Here is a 16,541-nt window from a genome sequence, read left to right on the forward strand (position 1 = left end):
ATTGTAAAAGAAAATTCATCTAACGGTGGATATGAGTCTGGTTCTATGAACCGTCTCTCACCCGTCAGGAGAGACGTGGATGGTCAGGCGTCTCCTGGACGTAACCAAAATACTGGCCATGATCAACATGAGGAAATGATGATAATGATGATGATGATGATGATTATTATTATTATTATCATTATTATTATTATTATTATCTATCTGGCATTTGCAAGACAATACATGATAACAGATAAACAAACAAAACAAGCAAAATACACTTAAGGCATACAAGATGTCAGGCTTTCTCTGGTGCGGATATCAGGGCAATATTACCCACCGAGGGCAATTATTATCCCCGGGTACTCTCTAAAAAAAAAATCGAGTAAAAATATTCACTCCTAAAAGAGTGAATACCAAAAAAAGAGACTGAATTTAGAGTGAAATTGGAGTGAATTTTGAGTGAAAATGTTCATTTTCACTCGTTTTAGAGTGACCTCAGGGATCACTCCAAAATCTTCGAGTGATCCCTGAGGTCACTCCAAAATGAGTGAAAATGAACATTTTCACTCCAATTTCACTCCAATTTCACTCTAAATTCACTCTTTTTTGTATTCACTCTTTTAAGAGTGAATATTTTCACTCGATTTTTTTTTAAGAGAGTAAATACTGATTAGTGATCACGTATAAAGATTAGAGTTATTCGGGTAATAGGTTTACGGATTAGGTTCAGGATTAGGATTAGGGTTAGGGTTAGGGTCAGGGGAAGGGTCCGCGGGGTATTGCGCAGGGGGTATTGCCCAGACCCCCCCCCCCCCCCCCCCCCCGGAGTGCTTCCCTATATAAGTTGCTGAGTTGGAAAACAGCAATTAAAATCATCGTCTCGGAAGGAATGGGAAGTTATGTATACAAACAGATGAAGGGTTTGTTTGCAAAAACCGATAAGTCCATTTTTGAAGATTTTGAAGTACGATCTCTGTCATAAAGTGCAAAATAATACCTTTTAAATGATATATTGGTCACTACATATACATGTACAGGTATATTTTTAAAGTTATGGTCAAAAGAAGCAAAAATCTTCTTATTATTTTTTTTTTCATTTTTCTTGACCTTAAATCGCAAATATCTCCATTTGGCAAATATGGACTTGTCGATTTTTGCAAACAAACTCTTCAGATATTCATTCATCAATTTGAGATATTTGAGATTAGCAATTAAGGCAGCTGATAACAAGAAAAAAGTATTCAAGATGTATGTGATGATTTTAATACCTTAAAAACTATTTTTGTTACGTAAAGAGCGCAAAAAATCTAATTTTGCTCTATTTGAAAATGATCTTACTTTAAAAACTTTGAAATGGGCGTTTAGGCCCTATATGTTTTGACATTCAAACTCTTCAAATATTTTGAGTTTTGATTCGATTTCAATTCAAGAACAATGGCGATATCTGGAGCCGCGGAACGTTTATAGCCAGGATCTGCGGGGCGAGGGGGCGAGGGGGCAGGGGAGTATAATAAGATTAGGGTCAAATTATTATCTATTGTATACTCGAGTACCACGAATTTCCGGATGGAACTGCATGCGTAGGATATTGTGATCTTTCAAGTTACTTATTCATTTTTTGGAAGGAAGACCTAAATGTTTGTGTGTATATTATTTTGTAAATCAAATTCCAAACTGGCGGTCGCCTGCTAATAGCTGGAAAAATAACTACAAAATAACTGATTTTGTTAACACACTTTTTAGTAACTATTGTCTCCCTCTTATAACGAGGCCTACACGCATTACCAATGCCACTACTACTCTGTTGGACAATATTATTACCAACCAGTTCAATAAGCCTATTCAAAGTGGACTGTTGTATTGTGATATTACTGATCATTTACCTGTCTTCCAGCTAACTGATCTAAATCAAATAAAAAGTGACAGACCAAGAAGTGATATTTATGTGAGAACTGTAAACAAAGACAGTATTGACGCTTTCAGGACTGAACTTGGTTCACACTGTTGGGATAATTTGTATACTATGGAAAATGTTAACGAAGCTTATGATTATTTTGAGTCTGTTCTGTCAGGGTTATATAATAAACACTTTCCCCTAAAGAAAAAAAGTCGGTGTGCAAGAAAGCTTAATCCCTGGATGACTGACAGTATTTTACGTTCTATCAAATATAAAAATTTGTTATATAAGAAATATATGCGTAAACCAAGCAACTTTAATGAATTAAAGTATAAACGTTTTAGGAATACTCTGAATGCTACAATAAGAAATGTGAAGAAACAATATTTTGAAAGGAAATTTGTTGCATATATAAGTAATATTAAAGCAACTTGGAATCTTATAGATACACTTTTGAATAGAGGTGGTAAATGTGTTACTGATATGCAAATGAAATGTAATGGTGAATTAACTACTGACTCTCACAAAATTGCAAATGCTGTTAATTCATATTTTACTCAGGTTGGTCCAAATCTTGATAAGTTGATACCACAAAATAATTCTAACTTTATGAGTTATCTGGTGAACCCTTGTTTGAATACCATTTATTTTCATGCAACATTTGAAGCAGAAATATGTAGCATTGTCAACTCTTTTCGGAATAATACTGCCTCTGGAATTGATGATTTCAGTCCTCGTATAATCAAACATACAATAAAAGAAATCAGTAAACCGTTATGTCATATATTCAATTTATTTTTATCATCAGGAGTCTTTCCAGATAAATTGAAAATTGCTCGTGTAACCCCTGTGTTTAAAAATGGTGACAAATGTAAATTGTCAAATTACAGACCAATTTCAGTGCTTCCTTGTTTTTCGAAAATTTTGGAAAGGATTGTCTACAACCGTGCTGTTAAGTTTCTTGATCAAAATAATATTGTGGGTAGTTATCAGTACGCCTTTCGCAGCAACTATTCAACTTCCATGGCCCTAACTGACATTGCGAATAAGATTGTTGATACGTTTGAGGAAAATTCCTTTCTTATTGGTGTTTTTGTTGACTTGTCAAAGGCCTTTGACACAATTAATCATAATATTATGTTAGCTAAACTTAAGCACTATGGTTTTAGAGGTGTAGCATACAATTGGTTTAAAAGCTACCTCTCCAATCGATACCAATGTAAAAAATATAACAGTTGTATATCAGACTTAAAGAAAATATTATGTGGAGTTCCACAAGGGTCTTTATTAGGACCACGCTGTAACGGCGTTGTTTATATTATACATAAATGACATTGGAAATGTTTCTAATTCCGATACCTCATCGTACATAAATTATTATATGCTGATGACACTAATATATTGTTCAGTGGTAAGGATCTTCCTTCTTTGCAAGATCAAGTAAATAGTAGCCTTTCAAAATTGTGTACATGGTTTCAGGCAAATCGATTATCTGTTAACCCCCGCAAATGTAACTTTGTTTTTAGTAATCGTAACAAATCATACGACACTGATTTTGTTAAAGTGGAATTGAATGATGTTCAAATTCCCAGGGTAGAGAAAACTAAATTTCTTGGTGTTATTTTAGATTCAAAATTAACATGGAAGCCTCATATACAAGAGACAGAGAAAAATATCAAAGAGCATTGGTATTATATCCAGACTAAGCTACATGTTACCTACTGATGTATTACGGATGTTATACTCCACTCTTGTTTTGCCCTATTTGTCTTATTGCAACATGATGGTGTGGGGAAGTACTTTTCAGTCCAGTCTAAAGAAATTGACTTCAAAGCAAAATAAAATAGTAAGAGTTATACATGGAGCGAACCCGAAATCTAAAGCAGGCCCGTTATACTCAAAACTAAAATTGCTTACTTTGAAAAATATCACCACCTATCAGCAATGTATTTTTGTATATCAGTGTGTCAACAAACTTATGCCTGACCATTTTGTTCAATTGTTTGATATCAATCAGAATGTGCATAATTACAATACACGCTCCTCGTCATTAATGCATTTGCCCAGACCCAGAACCATGTCTTACCAACATAATATTCGTTTTGTGGGCCCCAAGAAATGGAACAATTTATCTAAAGACATAAGAAATGCACCATCTCAAAATTGTTTTAAGATAAGACTCAAGAGAAAGTTGTATTCATCCATATAAGGTAGTTTATAGTGAGGGCTGCTAAATTTCTCTTGATTATACTAAAATGAAATACATGTACATATGTACAATGTTGCCTTGTTTGTTAGGTAGTATTACAAGTGTGTGTTTTAGGTTCTCTTTACCTCTCCTTAATGTATTTTTTTCTTTCTTCTCTTTTCTTTTCTTTCTCTTTTTTTCCCCTTCTTCCTATCTGTTTTCCCTCCTGCATCCCTAGCTTTAGTCTCTTGTGTATCTGTACTTCGTCTTGTAAATATGTGTATTTTAAACAAAAATGTCTTTTTAGCTATGTTTCAATCAGATTCAACTACATTTTCAAATGTTAAAGGTGCACTCACTTCAAGCTGTGCTTACTGAGTTGTCACCTCCAGTTTGTCATTACTGAATTGTTACTGCTGTTACACGAATTGATCTGGAAATAAATGTTCTATTGAATTGAATTGAATTGAAAAAAATAATATAGGCCCACGTTCAATGTACTGCAAACCTGCATGGAATCAGTGGGATGTGACTTGCCAGTCATTTGTTATCACTCATAAGGACGCGCTAGGTCTTACTGAGTATTTTCGGAGCCTGTACAATGCATCGATCGTCACATTTTCTGTAATGTCACTTCTCGTTTTTCACCCACATTTTTCACCCACACGTTCCGATCACGTACCGTAGTGCACTGTACCAAGGGAGGTCACATCCTCCTCCCTGACTGTAGTACAGTCATACACTTGCAACCTGCAGTCTATGGGCAACTAGCTCCGTGTATAACCACTCGTAGCCTATCGTGTATATCTGCTGCAGCCTCAACATAGTCAATAGATCCAGCTGTTGCCTCTACAGACTGACTAGTCAAGAACTTTCTCCACCTGCGTTTTCGGTTTGACTAAAATGAATCCTCCTCCAGCCGATGTAGCGTCTCCTGTCGAAGACGTTCAAGGAGATGGTCGATGGATGAGTCTGGTAATTATTATTCCCGTAGCAAGAAGTAGGCCTAGAAGGAGTCTACTTGCCGTAGCATTTGAAATCATAGGCACTGGTACCCTGCGGCTGCGCTGCAGATAGTAACCTGTCCTTACTGAGAAGTGAGATACGAATACATTTATGGAACATTTGTTTATGGCCATATTAGAAGAGGCATGGTTCAAGGTTCAAGGCATAGATTGAAAAGACAGAGACCAGACACTACAGCCAGGTTTAACGACAACGTATTGATATCCCACCATTCCCAGAGACGTCTCTGACTCTGGTGTAACGTTAAATCACTAGCTAATGCTGAAGTTGAGCTATTGTAAAAAAGGTGGATTTAGTGGTCACTGGCTATAGTAGTGACCTACAAATTGTACACTGTACACACCTCAAAATATTTTCAAGGGCATTGCTTTTGCTGCTGCCAGTTGATGCACCATTGGAGAGAGAAAAGGAGGGCTGTTTTAACCAAAGAGTGTCAAGCTAGCGCTAAGACTCAAGAGGGCGTGCTCTTGGGATTTCGCACGCAAACGGGTGTAGTACGCCATGGAGTACTGCAGCAGCGACCCCAATACGTAGTTGCAGCGCCCCGCGCCCGGGTTAGCCATGGAGGAGCCCCACATCAGTCCGGGAAACCCGCTCATGAGGACCGCTCCCGCGTACGAGGACTGCCCCGCCTCATGAGGACCGCCCCCATGCCTCATGAGGCCCGGGGGGAACGCCTCATATCATGAGGCCCCCCTATTCATTTCTATTCATCTCACATCTGACGTATAAATTGTCGCAACTTTGCACGGTGATTTTTTGTTACATGCACACATGTCCACTATCCATGATGAAAAGAAGAAAAAATCCTATCTGTTTTTTTTTTTCAAAAATCGAGTTTTAATCAACCGATGCAGAGCGCCCATTAAAACGCACGTGTGTTAATGGGCGCTCTGCATCGGTTGATCAAAACTCGATTTTTGAAAAAAAAAAACAGGATTTTTTCTTCTTCATCATGGATAGTGGACATGTGTGTGTAACAAAAAATCACCGTGCAAAGTTGCGACAATTTATACGTCAGATGTGAGATGAATAGAAATGAATAGGGGGGCCTCATGAGGCGTTCCCTCCGGGCCTCATGAGGCATGGGGGCGGTCCTCATGAGGCGGGGGGCGGTCCTCATGAGGAGGGGCCGTCCTCGTACGCGGGAGCGGTCCTCCTGAGCGGGTTTCCCGGACTGACATGGAGCTCAGCGCAATGGCAGCCATTTTAGTAATACAGTGTAATGCGAGCTTCTTATTACAAGTGAGCCTATGGAGTGAACTGTGCCTTCTTTTCATTTTCTTCATTTTAAGGAGGCACACAGCGATAGAATTGTGTTTCAGACCTCAAAATATCACAAGAAGTATATTTTCTGTTGATAAATTAAAAAAAAGAATTGAAGTTCCGGTAATGTTATTACTTTTCAATCTGTAGTCCCTCAAAGTTTGTGTTTGAGCTGACAAAACGCCGTCTATCTCTTTGAGCGTGTTTCTACTGAGCGACGAAAATTCGAGGTGATGCCAGCCGATGTGTGGTGATACCGGCCGATGCCGGCCGATACCGGCCGATGCGTGGTGACACCTCGAATTTTTCCTCAGTAGAAACAGATCTGGTAGTGGCCGATGCCGGCTGATGCGAGGTGCTCCGTCGTCCATCTATTGAGGTGGTCGATGCGTGGTGACGCGAAGGACGATTCTCAGTAGAAACACACCGGGTAGCAAAATTCGTGGTGTATCGGACGTCTAGAATTTCTCCCCGCGCTTTTCAATCGGTTCATCGCACACATGTGTACAAAATACGTGTGTACACACAGCGACCGTGTTCGCATCATGCTTTGTTGGTACCAACTCGCTTGTGTATGTGTTATAGGCCCTATACGTTACGTTACATGTGAATTGTGGCATTCATCGCCTATTGTTCGCGTGATTAACAGCCTAACTTATTGCATTACTAAGCCCTCATCACTTACTTGATTTTACACCGCGTTATTTCATTTTATATTGTCTCGAATCGCGAGAGTACCACATTAGTATGTCGCAGCCTTGAGAAAATCTCAACTGGACCCTCTATCTCCAAAGATTTCTCATCAGTCAGTGGCAGGATACCAGTGTGTTAGTTCGGGGTATATTGGATGGGAAGACGAAGAGAAATGGCTAATCAAAAAATAGCCGACGCAGTTGTAGCAAAGCAGGCAGGGTTCGGATCGTATTAACAGGCAGTGCGCGCGTGACCCAAATCTGTGACTTAAAAATACCTGACTTCCGGAATCGCCGCATTTGCACGTCACCTTTGCATCACCTCGGTATTTTATCGCTCAGTAGAAACAGCTCGAGTGGTCATAAAATACGAGGTGCTGCGTTGGACAAAATTCGTGGCGATGCCAGGGATGTGAGGTGCTCTCAGTAGAAACACGCTCTTTCTCTCTCCATCCCGAAACGTAGTTTGGGCTACTTTAGCTCAAACTTTGTGGGACTGCAGATTGGAAAATAAATGACATTTCTTCAAATTGTATTTCAGGATTAGACAGGAATGATGCTTCTGTATGACAAAACGAGGTCCTAAGTACATCTCTTCCCCTGTATGCCCCCTAAAAAGGGGAAAAATGAAAGGGAGACAGAAATACGAGGGCCCAGTGATATGGCACTGATTATGATCACATAAATATAAATGCCCTCTATCGGTCTGTTACCTTTAATGGCACAATAGTGCCCGTATTTCTCCCATGAGGGTACTATGCGAAATCGCGGGAATATGAAACCCCTCTTATTTTAGCGCTAGCTTCTACATTTATACTCTTTGGTTTTAACTGCGAGTCTTTTTGCAGAAGATTCTACTTTCTAACCCGAGGCCTTGGGTTTGGTTCATTCCAATTCCAAGGTCGATAGCAGCCAGCAAAGAACATGCATGCTCTTCGCATATAGTTACAAATTACATGTTGTGGGTGCAGTATCGTATGGCAACACGCAGCGCTAGCTGGCAGCCGAAGTCCAAAGGTACCGAGACTCTTTGTTGTGATTTATCCTACACTAAATTCAATCGAAAGTCCTTTGTACTTTGTGTGTTTTTTTTTTAATAAAAGATATTAATAAAGTACAACAAAGTGGTCCTGGTAAAAAGTGGTTCCTACCATTTACATTTGTACTAGGACCCCATTGTTTCTGGATATCCCGGCCATTTCAAAACCAATTTTCATCAAATAAACTTTGAATTCCTCTAGGAATTGTAAGCTCTTTGATGTTTCATATTAGAGTGGTTTCTGATCATCTTGCAAAACTTTAAAGGAGACTTCTGGATGATTTTCAGATTTTTACATGTGAATAACTATAAATTAGTTATACTGAGGACAGAGTTTCAGAATTTGTCATAATTGGGATGAAGAATAAGAATTTTTTCAAAATTTAGAACAAATTGCAATGAACAAGAATGATGACATGGCAGATACACGTTAGAATAAGAATGCATGAGTTGGGGCTCAAGGATGCAGAACAAAAGAAGAATGCATGCATAGATTTTTCACAGGTGAGCTCGCAAGCAAGCAGTATTGTAATGGAATTACACTGCTACATTTCTGAAATATGTGAAACTCTTATGTCATCATCCTCGTTCAACTGGTGTATTTTGTTTAAGGTTTTTCAAAGTATTGTTTCTCTGATCAAGAACCACAATAAATTCCACAAATCTATACATGGAGTTGTCGATTTATGTAATACACAATGTGAAATTATGAAAATTGTCTCGAATGTCCCTTTAACCTGTTGAGGACGAGTCCCGAGTATACTCAGGCAGGTGTCTATGGGAAATGCGTGTTGTAGCGATATCAAACAATGCTCAATGGGTTAAGATCTGAATCCCCATCTCAAACAAAAGTATACCAGCTCTTGAAATAATTTAGTAAAGGTGGTGAGCACACTGACTGCTTATATTATGCTTATTTAGTATTAATCTTTAATGAATATAACAGTTGTATATTAAAATTGAAATGCTTATGTCTGGTGTGGTGGTTTTTCATTTGTGCATGTTTTGTTTTTGTTTTGTTTTCTTTGTTTTTATAGCATGAATACCATGTTAGTCTCACGAGAGAAAGGGAACCAGATGTTCTCTTTGTTGGAGACTCGCTGATCCAGCAGCTCGGGCAGTATGAGGTGTGGCAGGAGATGTTTGTTGGGTTTCACTCCCTGAACTTTGGCATCGGGGGCGACTGCACGCACCACCTACTATGGCGGTTGGAAAACGGGGAGCTGGAAAATATTGAACCAAAGGTACAGTACTGTATGTTGACTATACACAGCCAAAAGATGGCATAAAACCCTGTTTTCAAACAGAATTGTGTGCCTGTTGTGTGTATACACTTTTGGGTAATTCCATGAAGTTGGGGCAGTGTCCATGTAGCATCGTGATATTTAAAAAATACATTTCAGCATAACTTAATATTAATTATGCTATACATTTATTGTTTGTAGGCGTTACATTTGCATTGAGGCCATACATTTTCCTGGAAATTTTGTGCCATTCAGACTCAATTTTGATGAAGTTATTAAACGATATGTATCAATGTCCTGTAGCATAGTGATATTTTAAAATTTGGTCCTAAGAGACAAATTATGGCAATTAGCTTGACCATATTTGATGCAATATGCATATTTACAAGATATGAATGAGATAGCTAAATATCTCAAATTTCCTGTACACTGTTTTAATTTCAAAAGAAAATTACAAAATGTATCACGATGCTATGCAGTGTCCTTTTTTGTGACATTTGGTGGACACCGCGTAGCGTAGCGACACATTGTGTAATTTTCTTATAAAAGTAAAACTGTGGAAAGGAGAGTTCAGATATTTAGCTGTCTGACTAATCTAGTAATTATGCATATTATATCAAATTTTGGTCAAGCTAATTGCATTAATTTGTCTTTTAGGACCAGATTTTAACTATCACGATGCTACATGGACACGTCACGATACTACAGGACACCGTTACATATGGTTTTATTAACTTCATCAAAATTGAGTCTGAATGGCACGAAATTTCCAGAAAAATGTATGGTCTCAATACAAATGTAAAGCCTATAAACAATATAATACATTATATGTATAGCATAATTAGTATTGAGTTATACTAAAATGTCACACTTTGTGCCCCAACTTCACGGAATTACCCTTTTGTCTATGTCTGCTTGTACAATGTACTGGTATGTTCATTGGGCCTTAATTTACATTTGAACAATGTAATTTCCTATGTTGTATAGTGTACCTTTTCAACTCTAATAGAGGTGTCGAGTACATTGTATGTGAGTTCATTCTCTCTTCTTATCTCTTGCTTTCTTTTCCTTGGTCTTTCCCCTTTTGTTTATTGTCATCTGATTTTCGTTGGTATTTTGGGGGGAGGGGATGGGGGTGGAGATGTGTTGGTGTACTCTGCTATTTACTAGTCTCCAGGTTCGCTCACATATTATTAGAGGCAGTACAACTTAGTGGTAGTTGGGACACAGCTGACACACAGGTCTTGCTTGGATGAGATCTGCTGGCGAAGTGTTCTTCCCAGCAATTTTATTGTATGGTTCTTGTCCAGGCACTTGCCATTCAATAAATATTCATTTTATGCAAATAAGTTAGCAGAAGATCTGAATATTCAAGAGACTCAACACAGGACTCGACAGAGGATGAATCACTATTCATGACTCCTATAATGTAAATTTGTGACAAGGATGGTTGCACAGATAAATATTCATTACAGGAAAAACCAATCATGAGAAATGGAAGGAATTCTAATAATGGCTCATGTGCCTTAGTGGATATATAGGAGAGTGGAGTCTACCATACTGTGAAAGAGGTGTGACATAGTGGATGGCAGAGGAAGAAATAGAATCAGTCTGCGTTTACTAATGCCCCAGTCACATACAAACACGGATGCTCAAGGATTTACACGGTGATCCTGGGAGATCCGGGGACGTCCGGGGAGATCTGGGATTTTGGTATGACTGTACACACGGTATCAACACGGCAGCTACACGGATAAGGCCGGAAGAGCGCGGCGTCTACACGGACAAACACGGCATCTACACGGATCAACACGGCAGCTACACGGCAGCCACACGGACCATCCGGATTGCTCTGCCAACACGGCAATCCCCGGATGACGCCGGATGTTTTTGACCTCCAAAAGTTGCCGTGTTGGCCTCCCGGCGTCAACACAGATCTCTCCCCGGATCAGATCCGGGGTGGTCCGGGGTGATCTGGGATGTCTATGTGATTGGGGCATTAGCACGGGGAAAATAAATTTGGTTCAAAATAAATCTCTACACTAGGAGTGTCTTTCCTGTTGACAATCACTGTCAATATTTCATATATCGATCCTCATCACTTTTAAATTGCTTTCCCAATAGGTCGTTGTCCTCATGGTAGGCACCAACAACCATGGGCACACAGCGGAGGAAGTCACCAAAGGAATCGAGGCAGTCGCTCAACTCATCGTCACCAAACAGCCCCAGGCTCATGTTATTGTACTGGTATGTATCCTGTGATGATGATGGGCAATTCCGCAGTTAGGTGGACATGACATGGATAAAAGAAATGTGCCTCTTTATCTTACTCTTTAATTTAGGTACCAACTAATGCCATGGATGTTCACCAATCATTAAGGTCTTTCAAATTCAGTAGATTTTATTTTTCGTATTTATTGATTTCGCGAGATCTAAAACCATCATTTAAAATGTACATGTGGGACTGGGGATGCTGAAATTCACTTAAATGCAAATTACAGTGGGTTCCTTTGAAATTTTTTCCTCAAAGTTTTGCTAATGGGTAAAAGATGAATACATTTAAATACTCCAGAAGTCATGTGACATTTTGTCAATTACAAAAGGGTGAAATGACCTGCGGAATTACTCCGGACAAATGTAACGTTACTAACCGTAACGTTACTAACCATGCTTTTGGGGGTCTAGCTAAAAAATAATTGGTCGAACTGCTCAAAAACTTTGTGTGAACATTTGTCATGATGCAATAATTAAAATTAATGCAACACTTTGTTTGAAGTAACTTGAATTTTTGCAAACATTTTGTTACAAGACATTGATTTTTTTGTCATGTCCTTTTTTCGTAACGTTACTAACCTGCCCTTTAAGCTGCCATAGCAATTCTAATATTTCATGGATTGTATTCATTCTTTTCTGTATCATAAACCTGGGAAGGATGAACATGTTTTTGACATAATTTTGACTTGAAATGAATAAATGGTAATTTAGTAGTAAAAACAAATATCTGAATTTGTTCAAATGTAACGTTACTAACCGCGGAATTGCCCTGATGGTGATGATGATGATGATGATTATAATAATAATAGTAGTAGTAGTAGTTGTAGTAGTAGTAGTAGTAATTACAACAATAACAATAATAATACAATGATGATGATGATAGTAATGATAATAATAATAATAATAATAATAATAATAATAATAATAATAATAATAATGATAATGATAATAATAGTAATAATAATAATAATTATCATTATTATTATTACCTCCACCAAGGGAGGAGGTTACGTTTTCATTACCGTTTGTTTTTTGTTAGTTAGTTTGTCCGTGTGCAAAATAACTCAAAAAGCAGTAAACGGATTTGGATGAAACTTGCAGGAAAGGTTGAGAATGACACAAGTAACAAATGATTAACTTTTGGTAGTGATGCAAGAATTTTTTGGGAATTTATGAAGGATTTTTGATATTTTGGCAGGTAGGATCAATGAACTTGGGAATTCAGGCTGCATTTGAGGTTTGCATGCGCGCACGAAAGTGCTTGCTCTAGTTTCTGCTAGGGCGAGGCGCGCCGTGCAGCTGAGGGTTTATGACGTAACAAAGGCTTCTATATTGGGAAATCGGGCTACTTTCAGCACACAATGCTATAAGTACGTATGGGTGGAAATCACTGATATCTGTATGGAAGAACAAGATCAGTGGTGGAAATGAGCTGCATGCTTGGCAGAGGTCTGCGCTCTCAGAGTGCTTCTCTAGTTATTATCATTATTGTTATTATTATGGTAATGACGATGATGATGATGAAAATAATGCAGTCTTCTTTATACCAGGGTAGCCTCTTCAGTGTTACCACTGCTCTACCAGAGGGCCCTGCCATCACATTTTTACCCTAGCTCTGCCAGGAACCCATTTATACACTTGGGTCAAGAGGGACATGGTGGGTAAAAACATCTTGTCCAAAGACATGAGCACTGGACATGATTCAAATTATGGTCATACAATTAGAAGTCAGGAGTATTTCTACTATGCCACAGTGCCTCCTACTACAGTGTAGCTTTCGTTGCTGACCATTGTAAGGGGTCACATGTTGGTTGTGTAATTGTTATCGCCTGGCACCAAACAAGGTAGCAAGATAAAACAACAGCAACAAACAAACAAAAATGTTGACTATGAGACCATTTTTAGCGTCAGACTTTAGAGGGGAAATTTTGACCACATTCGAACAGCACTGGACCATATGATGCATCACGCGTTACCCAAGGGTACCGTAGTACCCAGGGTACCACGTTGTGTAGCGCCACCTCACGTCCACTCGAAGACAGCCGCAGAGAAATGCATGCACTGTGTGTGCATGTACATAGTCATTCCCATGCCACTGTATGTTATACTACGCATGCATGGCACGCTGTGCTAGCAGTAGCGTGCAGTGACTGCAGTGCAGTGCCTAGCGTGTGCTACATTTTGTAGCTCCAGCAACAAAATAAATTCTACTTTTTGGCAACCCAGGGTACAATCTTTTTAAAAAAATAAGTAATTCAAGAAAATGGCTGTTTTTTTATTTGGTACCCCGGGATACCATATGTCATCATGTATGCCTTTGTTCAATTATGCCCAAAGTTACAAGAGGGTTGCAAAGTTGTTGTGTATACCATGACCATGAATATGTGGCTTCATATTTTGTAAAGTGTGTCTTATAGAAGGACTATTATGCATCTTCCCCAATAAATCATGCTTTCAGCATAAGAGGGCTTGAGTGATGCATACTTTTGAAGAAATTATCGAAAAGAGAGGGGATGTTTATTTATGAGGAATGAAATAATGAGGATATTAACCTGTTGAAGATGAGTCCTGAGTATACTGGGGCAAGTGTCCATGGGAAATGCATGTTGTAGCAAAATCAGCCCGTCCTCGACGGGTTAAAGATGAGATCTTGACAAGACACATTAGAATACAGTGCAAACAAAGCTAGTTATCTTGACACAGCCAGCCATTGTGAGTAAAGTGCTTATAATCACAACTTGCCTTGCACCTCTAAATCTTGGCATTGTGAGTAGGAGTCTGCGCGTTGTATGCATATTGCAAGAAAAATCCAAACTACTTCCAAATCACATTGGTGGCTTTCTCTTCTTTTGTTGTCATGCAACCACTCATATTATCATTTTTCTCACATGTTCCGTGCTGCCATGTTTGAAAGCACGAAGCGATTGTCGTGAAAATGTATATTTACCTGCCTTCCAGTTAGACTCCTGTGACTGGTGTAAAATGTAGTTCTGCTTTGCTGTGTTCTTCCGTGTCAATCATACAGGGCATTCCCCCTAGGGGCCAGAAGCCAAACAAGCTGCGGGAAAAGATGACCGCAATCAACGACGCACTCAGGGGGTCCCTACCAAAGCTGGGAAGGGTGGAGTTCCTAGACAGCACCAAAGAGTTTGTCCACTCCGACGGCCTCATTGACCCGTCCGACATGTACGACTTTCTGCACCTGACCAACAAGGGCTACCGCAAACTGTGCGAGCCGTTGTTCGTCCGGCTAGGGGAGCTTCTACACAAGGATTGAAGGGTTTGCTGGCGGATGACCGGACCCAAAAGAAGAAATCATGACTTTGATTGGTGTTGAGCTTGCCACCGGCGCAGCTTTGCTTTCTCTAGCGTGTAATGTAGCCACGTGTGATTTCTTGTGTCGCTGTCGCGAGACGCTGCGTTCAAGACCAAAACATTCCAGTACCACAATAACCTCTCTCCCTGTATTGTGTGTGCTAGTGTTTCAGCCATGGTCAGTGGATTCTGATGGTCAAGTCAAGGTAGAGTGACCACAATACTTTATCATCTCCCTTTCAACAGACAGCATTTATTGTTAGAAACACTGATAGATTTCATTCTCTTTGTGATAGCAAGACTCGTATGAGGGACTTATCAGTCAAAAAGTACGCGAGTCGTGTAGTGTGATAATGCAATTAGTATACAGTGTACATGTAGCTTTCCTTGTACTTAGCATGTGCGTTTAAAGGGTCATTAGCAGCAAACGCTATATGGGATTTCTCAGATATGGAGGTGTTTAAAGTGAGCTGTGTTTTGAAATTTGTGGCATTGAAGTCATCAATGTGTATGTAAATGTATTCCATTCCAATGTACTCAAGATTTTTTTTGTATTGATTAATCGTAGAGTGTTGAAATAACTTGCAAAATGCAATATCATTCCATGGCTTTGGAAAGTGTTGATTGTCAAAAATAGCAAAGTGACATATTTTCCCTTTTCCCAAGGTACATTGTACATGTACTTTAATGGATAGAGATCTATACCTTTGAAAGAATAATACACTGTATATGTAAAAATGCCAAAACACTTAGTATGGAATTATGTCTGTGTTTCCCTTTCCTTGCAAGGTCCAAATGTGCTTGTGTGCAACCAAGACACAGTTTTATGTCAAGTGAAAGGCAAGCAATTAACTTTGTGAATCTTTGGTGTCACTGAGAACGTTCAAACCTGTTATATGCACCTTCTTTAATAGATGGAGATCACAGACATCTCCTTGATATTGCAAGGAATGACTTTTGTTTGGAAGTCATGCAGTTCACTGTGGCCTGTGAGAAACTCAAGGATGTCAAATTTTCAGTTTGTAGTTGTAACAAAAATCACATTAGATTGGGCTCTATTTGTAGCACAATGATTGTGTGTACAGTATGAATACTATCATGTAGCAACTGCTACTGCTCATACAGTGTATTATTGTATAGTATTCATTTTGTTCATGTCATGCATCACATGTACAGTATGCTAGTCTTGATGTCACTCATAGTATGGTTTGTGTAATATATGTGTAGGAAATGTGCTTTTATAGGGTTTAACATGAAACAAGAGTTTTAGAGCATGGTAAGCCACAAGTCTGTGAAATTATCTTTATTTATCTGCAGAACCTTGAATTATGGTGGTAAAATCACCGCTGCTTACTTTGTGAATGTGTGAAAGGCATGAAAAGGGATCAAAAGCTATTGATTGTGATTGCTAGAGTGTATCTGCTGTAGTCTAGTAGAAATGTTTATGCAGCAGTCAATATCAACCCAGTCAATTACAGCATAATTATGATACTGTATATTTTTGTCATATTGTTTGTCATTTTGAAAGCTGGTAAGTCACCATTCCAAACATGTGTACTGTACCTGACATCAAGAATCATGAATGCTTGCTTGTATGTCTAGTTTTAGGTTTATT

General features: G+C 38.9%; 1 protein-coding gene across 1 annotated transcript; it reads left to right on the top strand.

The window, feature by feature from the left end:
• Nucleotides 1–4,912: 4,912 nt before the first annotated feature.
• On the top strand, nucleotides 4,913–15,969 carry LOC139739716 (platelet-activating factor acetylhydrolase IB subunit alpha2-like). The gene is made up of 4 exons (XM_071650325.1): nucleotides 4,913–5,045; nucleotides 9,131–9,337; nucleotides 11,462–11,584; nucleotides 14,637–15,969. The coding sequence occupies exons 1-4, from the start codon at nucleotides 4,974–4,976 to the stop codon at nucleotides 14,886–14,888; spliced, it is 654 nt and encodes a 217-aa protein (XP_071506426.1). The 5' UTR covers nucleotides 4,913–4,973; the 3' UTR covers nucleotides 14,889–15,969.
• The last annotated feature ends 572 nt before the right edge of the window (nucleotides 15,970–16,541 follow it).

This window comes from Diadema antillarum, unplaced genomic scaffold, assembly GCF_040938485.1.
Source record: "Diadema antillarum isolate AM-2024a unplaced genomic scaffold, OU_Dant_1.0 seq00000810_RagTag, whole genome shotgun sequence".
NCBI classification, from domain to species: domain Eukaryota; kingdom Metazoa; phylum Echinodermata; class Echinoidea; order Diadematoida; family Diadematidae; genus Diadema; species Diadema antillarum.

Coding starts and splice junctions, on each gene's coding strand:
- LOC139739716 (XM_071650325.1), top strand. CDS start 4,974: ATGAATCCTCCTCCAGCCGATGTAGCGTCTCCTGTCGAAGACGTTCAA. Junction 5,046..9,130: donor ATGGTCGATGGATGAGTCTG/GTAATTATTATT, acceptor TTGTTTTTATAG/CATGAATACCATGTTAGTCT. Junction 11,585..14,636: donor AGGCTCATGTTATTGTACTG/GTATGTATCCTG, acceptor TCAATCATACAG/GGCATTCCCCCTAGGGGCCA.